The sequence below is a fragment of the Limulus polyphemus genome, unplaced genomic scaffold (genome assembly GCF_000517525.1).
Source record: "Limulus polyphemus unplaced genomic scaffold, Limulus_polyphemus-2.1.2 Scaffold1631, whole genome shotgun sequence".
NCBI classification, from domain to species: Eukaryota; Metazoa; Arthropoda; class Merostomata; order Xiphosura; family Limulidae; genus Limulus; species Limulus polyphemus.
The window spans coordinates 77,619-84,668 of NW_013667241.1; the positions used below are offsets into that span (position 1 = coordinate 77,619).

General features: G+C 33.8%; 1 protein-coding gene across 1 annotated transcript in view; it reads right to left on the minus strand.

Annotated features, from left to right (window-relative positions):
• Nucleotides 1-4,684, minus strand: part of LOC106464371 — a 5,031-nt gene extending 347 nt beyond the window's left edge. Inside the window, exons 1-3 of the mRNA XM_013924508.2 lie at nucleotides 4,488-4,684; nucleotides 1,257-1,505; nucleotides 20-655 (exon numbers count right to left, since the gene is read on the minus strand). Coding sequence (XP_013779962.1) covers nucleotides 462-655; nucleotides 1,257-1,505; nucleotides 4,488-4,659 — 615 coding nt within the window. The 5' untranslated portion in view covers nucleotides 4,660-4,684 and the 3' untranslated portion in view covers nucleotides 20-461. The remainder of the gene's footprint in view (nucleotides 1-19; nucleotides 656-1,256; nucleotides 1,506-4,487) is intronic.
• Nucleotides 4,685-7,050: the final 2,366 nt, after the last annotated feature.

Genomic DNA, 7,050 nt, shown 5'->3' on the forward strand with positions numbered 1-7,050 from the left:
CCATTTACAAAGAGGGTACGTTGCACTGATATAAAAAATCACGTGATATATGGTACAATTCGCCATATTAGACGTCAATTGCTTACAATCGTCTTAGATGAAGGATTATAATCTGTCCTCTAAATTAGTATTACGTAATGCTGTAAAGCATCTAAACAATGTGCATAAAGAAAGGTATATCGAGAAACTAAATAGCCTTCGACCCTTTTTTTCACAGACGGTCAAACATGAGAGTCTTGTGCTGATGTAATTTGCTGTTGATTCCTAGAGGGGAATTTTTGACGTACAATATGGCGGTGATGAATGAAACAAAGTTTTGTGTGATCACGTACAAAATATCTATAACCAATGGTTGTTCTGCTTGAGGCACTTGATTAATCCAATTTTCTACACTAAATGTTTAATGTAAAATAGTTAATAAAGACAGGAAAAGGATAACATTTATTTAAACACTGAGCGAGTCATGTTAGTAAATGAATTAGAAAAGTCAATAAAGCAATCCTGACGAAAGTTATGGTAACCTCAGGAGCTCTATTACAGAAGTCAGCGTCACAAAAACAAACTTCTTTTCTCAAGCCATTAGATACGTGTTGTGTGAAACAACCTTCCCTCTCGCTAGAAAACACGCACATCCAGGTAGCATTCAGTGTTACACCTGTAACATCATCAAATAAATACTTGTAAGAACTAGAAATCAATATCTATAAATCATATGCTACACAATGTCTGTAACATAATACAAGCAGTACTTGTAAAACATACAAAACAACAGATGAAACAACACTTGTTACACATTGAAAACAATATCCGTAACACATAAAAAAAATATCTGTGACACTTATAAGATGTGTGAAAGGGAGGTAATCATCAAAACGGAGCCAGTACTTTGATGGATAACCAACGAGCGCGTTAGCTATTTACCCTCCCAATGACATTATGATTTTCCTAATAAACCTAACATTAACGAAGTATGTAGATAATATTATGATTCTTCTAATAAACCTAACACTAACAAATTATGTAAATCACAGTATGATTATTTCAATAAACCTAACACTAACGAAGTATGTGGATGACAGTAAGATTTTCCCCATAAACCTAACACTAACGAAGTATGTAGATGACAGTATGATTATTTTAATAAACCTAACACTAACGAAGTATGTAGATGACAGTAAGATTTTCCCAATAAACCTAACACTAACGAAGTATGTAGATAACAGTATGGATCTTTCAATTTGTTTTAAATACCTTACCTGATGAAAACAATACCCATTTCACGCAAACTCCTCCATAGATGGTACAATGTGTACAGTTCTTCTTGAGAGCATCTTTTTTTGGCATAACAGGCATCTGATCCTTACTTAGAAGTGGATAAACTATAGGGTTGATGTTGGCTTCTTCCTCAGTATCATCAATGTTTTTCATCTTCTGTTCGATTTCCTGTTTATTTTCACTCACTCCATCCCAGGAACACTGGTAACAATTGATGGCATGTGAAAAACCTACTCGAGAAAACGAAGAACTACAAACATTGTTGCTATTCTTGTGTGCATACACAAGAGGAATATCTTAGAAAAATACCAGTTTACTGTAATCCACGAAACGCTGATTGAAAATGATGATTGGTAAAAGTACTAGAAAGCACTAAACACGTTTGGGACTAACATGAGGTTGTGATGAGAAATAACGAGACCCAAAACTCGAGCGCTTCGGAAAGAAGTTTTGTGAACTATTAGAAAGCGTTCGAGTTTTGGGTCTCGTTTGAAAACTATTACAACTTTTGTATGGGAGCTTGTGTGCTAACTTCTTAATCAAAGTTTTTATAATTTATTTATTATGGTGTTAATAAATGGACTTCCTTATAATTTGGTTTATACTGAGTCTAATAACTCATATTTACCTCCACTAGTCCACGATACTAGTCTTTTGCATACATTAAATGACGATGATACAAAGTCTTCCACACACACACGTATGACGATTATGGTATTAAACACCATACACAAAGAATAATGCAGAAGGATACGATGATACAAGGTATTCTAGAGATTAATATTTAAGTTGCCAATAATAAACGTTAATAGTGATACTAAGTCTTTAACGGACAATTAATAAGATGATATCAAACCGTCCACAAGCAAATGTTGTACCAATTAAAAATACCTGTTTGTGTTTCTTCACTTCAATGGTATTTTATGCATAAAACAGAGAGAAACACATTAGGATATAGGTATTGCCGTACCTAATTTTGAACAACAAACCAGTGGGAAGAAGCAATCGGTAGCACCCACTGCCTGAACTGGCTATTTTCAAATGAAGAACAGCTGCTACTCTTATAACGCGCCAACAATTAAGTGTTCAAAACGTGTTTGGCAGGGCCACGTATCGAGATTTTCCAATTACCAGTCAAACGTATTTTGGTATTAGTCCACACCTAAGCCTGCAAATTACTACAAAGACAATACAGTTTATAATTATATATCTTTCAACATACATTTTGTTGTAGCTATGTTTTTAATTATGATAGACGTTTGTATTGTTGATTGGTCAGTGAGGGGTTTGGCGTTAAGTGAATAGTATATGGATTAAAGTCTCGAATTTTCTCTTAATTCGTAGAATAATGTTAGATATAGTGAGATATATTGAGCGAATTCGACTAGATCTACTTAACGAGCCTGTTTGTGCATAATTTAGTCAGTTTGTTTGTTGGTGTTACCCAATTAGTATAGATTTTGAGTTTGAGATTGTGATGAAACACAAGAGCTACAAATTATCAAATAAGCGAAATTTCTCTTTAGATGATGTACACTTGAAAATTTACGTTTAATACTAATTACATAGAATTCTGAAACTTGTATAACTTGCAGTTGAATAAATATAAATAAAAATGGACTGTTCTTTGCATTATTTCCTTTATTGAGTAATCCAAAAGAACCCTCCCAACAATAGAAAGCATTACAATATATATTGATGTTATTTTCATATTTCTCTTAATACACATATAAGGATACCAATTCTCTGGAGGCGTGCAGCTGTTTAGAATGCCAAATTCTGTAAGGGATGGAGTGGTTGCCAAGGATACCATATCCACTGGAGACGTGCAGATGCTTAGGATTCCAAATTACATGGAGATGTGTGTGGCTGCCCAGGATGACAAATCTTCTAGAATATGGAGGGGGGGGGGTAACAAATACTTGAGAGGTTTAGTGTGAGTATTGAACGAACCTTAATTTCAAACTAAGGTACCAGCCATACCATAATGATCATAATGAACTGATATCCATCAACTTTAGAGGTTCATATTTGTTATAATATATTAGAGTGGTCCAAAAATAACAAGTTTTTCAATTCTACCATCTCACCCCTCCAATAAGTTTATTTTGTAAAAGCAATCTGCCATGCAGTTTCATTGGTGAAAGTTTAGTGGTGCCTCAAAAAGCTTCTCTCTAAACTCTAAAGTATTTGCTGAAGCCAATATCCTATAGTTTTTAGCTATACGTACACTTTTAGTTACTGACTAATATTGCTAAATAAGACTATTTTTTCGATATTATTTTTCAGACTGATATTTACAATACTATAGTTTACTATATATATTTGAAAAATTTAATTGTTTATTTGTTTGTAATTAAGCACAAAGCTGCACAATGGGCTATCTATGCTTTGCCCACCACGAGTATCGAAATCCGGCTTCTAGCGTTATAAGTTCACAGAGATACCGCTATGCAACTCTGGGGCTACAAATTTAATCTAGATCACAGGTATTTAACACTAGTTATACATATAAGCAGTTACTGCACATACAAAATTTATAATAATCATACATTCGAAATCTATATAGGAAGAAGCTGACAAGATGAAACTAAAAACGATCCATTTGGTGACCTTCCTAGTATATATATATATGGGGGGGGGGCCTTCTTACATAAATAAGGATGGTATTTTTGTGTTCACCTTGATACATAAACAAGGATGAAAATCTTGAAATCTGTCTTGACGCATGAATAAAAGTGTGATTTTAAAATATACCTTAGGCTTATAATTATAGTGTTTTTACAGTTTTTTATATATATGTGTGTATGTATATGAGGATGTTTTTAGTATTTTTGGCTTGATACATAAGTAAAGGTGTAACATTTTCCCACTTCTGCTTTTGCACAATAAATGTGTTAATGTTTCATATTTTTCTTGATACGTAAACTTAACACTTGTCCTGGTACATAACATTTGTCCCAATACATAAATAGGTTATGCCTTTCATATGCGTCACGCATATAAAGTTGTTTTATCGTATTTGCCGTGATACATAAATAGTGTTATTTCTATATCTGTCCTGATATGTCTTTTTTTTTCATGAATCGTTACATATGTTCAGCATTTCTTGGTCAAAGCATAACATTCCAATCTACGTGTACATTTTGATATGGATCCAGTATACCTTTCATGGTGTACTAAACAAATAAGAAAGCCTGAAAAACACTTACCTAGTAGATCAAGAATACAAAGAGCTAAAACAAGTCTTCCTGACATTTTACATGACTTCCTGCATAATACTAACGATACAAGTGTCTGATATAGAAGAGACTGAAGAAAACGTGCGCTGTAGAAACAACTGAACCTAAAACTTAGTCTATATGCATTGCGAATTGATTTCATTCGGTAATTCAAAAGAAATGCTAGCTCTGTTGACGCAAGTTGTACTTTTCCGTTTAATGTCACTTCCTCCTGGGCGATGCATTTCCTGTAACTCTTATACTTTTGTCACTTTGTTCCGGGGAATATATTTTCGTATCTCTGCATCATATGAGCATTTAAAATACTCTCTGATTTATTAATGTCTGTAACACTTTCACAACCTTTGAATTTTGAGACATGGAACAACAAAACTACTGTGATATAATTCACTTGTGAAGAACCAGTGGAAAACAGAAACAGATCAAATGGAGTGTACGAGACCATTGCCTAGGCCTGATAATTTGGGTTCTTGATTTGCAATCGGGAGGAAGGTTACTGGTTCGACTCCCGTCACCGAAAATGCTCGCCCTTTCACCAGGGGATGGGTGCGTTATAATGTGGTGTTCAATACTACTATTCGTTTGCAAAATGTAGCTCAAGAGTCGGCGGTGGGTGGTTTTGACTAGCTGCATTCCCTCTAGTCTATCACTTCAAATATAGGGATAGCTAGCGCAGATAGCCCTTGAGTAACTTTGCACAAAATTCAACAAACAAACACAGGGGTGAAGTATGAGTGAGTGGCGACAACACTTTCACAAACAAGAAATATGAATTCACTATTTCTTACTTTCGCAAAGTTTCGTTGAAGTCTTTGATACTTTATAGGAAATTATAATGCCAGTATTTCAAACCCCTTATTAGTCTTAAGGATAATATATATATATCCCCCTCTCAGTTGTTAGCACGTTAAGTGATAATTTGAAACTACAACAGTTGCAGAAGGTCTGACAGATTCCAGCTAAGTTATATTTTCGGAGACATAGGAAGTGGTTGAAACACCTGAAAACCTGGCTGTCCTAGAATTATTTAATCTATATTTAAGGAGACAAAAAGAAACATTGAGCTACATAAAGGTAACTATTAGAGTTGCAGATGGAGCTAAGAAGGTGTACCTCTTTTATACTCTTCAATAGATGCTGTTTATTTATTAACTTATGAGTACAGTTTCTGTAGTTATTAGAAGAAACTGAATTCTGTGGCTGCTACCAAAGATCAGGTTTTAAGTCTCTTGGTTGTTACCAAAGTTTATGGTATCTAGTCTCCTGAAAGCTCATGATGTTTAATCTTCTGTTAGCTTATGTGAGTTACATCTTGTTGAAGTTGAGGATATCAAAGATAATAGCAAGGAGATTGAATATTTTAGAGCAGATATAAAAGGGAAAAGGCTTTTAGTGGGAATTTGTTACAGACCACCATATGATACTGATGAAATTAGTAAGAAACTTTACAATGAGATTAAGATTTCAGCTGTTAGTGAAGTCATAATTTTGGGTGATTTTAATTTCAGGCATATAGATTGGGAAATAGTAGAGTCAAACCGTGAAGGGAGAAAGGTTTTTGGAAACTGTTCAAGATGGCTTTCTTCACCAATTAGTCAAGGAACCTACTAGAAACAATGCTATTTTAGATTTATTGTTAACTTCAAATGTAGATATTATCAAGGGGGTGGAAATTGAGGAACATCTGGGTGCAAGTGATCATTGCTCTATCAGGTTCAATGTTTTGCTGCATATGGAGATAAGGAATAATGATATTTTAGTTACAAATTTTAAGAAAAGCAAATTTTGAAGAAGTGCGGCAAGAATTATCTGTTGTGAATTGGGCAGCTGAGTTATTATGAGACACTAATCAGATGTGGAAAATGTTTAAAGATAAACATATTCCTTATAGAAAAAAAAGGGTAGCTGTAAGTAAAAACCAGGTTGCTTCACAAAGAGTTTAAAAGATAAAATTAAAGAAAAGCATCATAAATTTAAGAAATTTAAATTGACTGGTATAACGGAGATTTAGAAGATTATAGAAGATCAAGAAAGTTGGTTAAACAGGAAATTAGAACATCAAAAAGGATTTATGAGAAAAGGTTGGCTGAAAATGTAAAAATTAACAGTAAGGATTTCTTTAAATACATTAAGGGTAGACAAAATGTTAGGATGGGGGTAGGACCCTTGAGGGATGATAAAGGAAGGCTTATATCTGATGATTATGAGATGGCTGGGTTATTAAATTTTGCTTTTTCTACGGTTTTTACTAATGAAGATTTAAGCAGTATTCCACATCTTGATCAGTTGATAAATAGAAACGAGATCAACCAAGATGAATGCATTAAGTCTGTTAAAAGATACCTTTCAAATTCATTTAACAAAGTTTAGAATTTATTGGATAGTCAACACGGTTTTAATAAGAGAAAATCTTGCCGTACATATCTATTAACATTCTTTGAAAAGGTTACTGCTTATTTAGATGAAGGTAAGGGTATATATCTGATGTATCTGGATTTTCAGAAAGCATTTGATCAAGGTGCCACATAAAAGG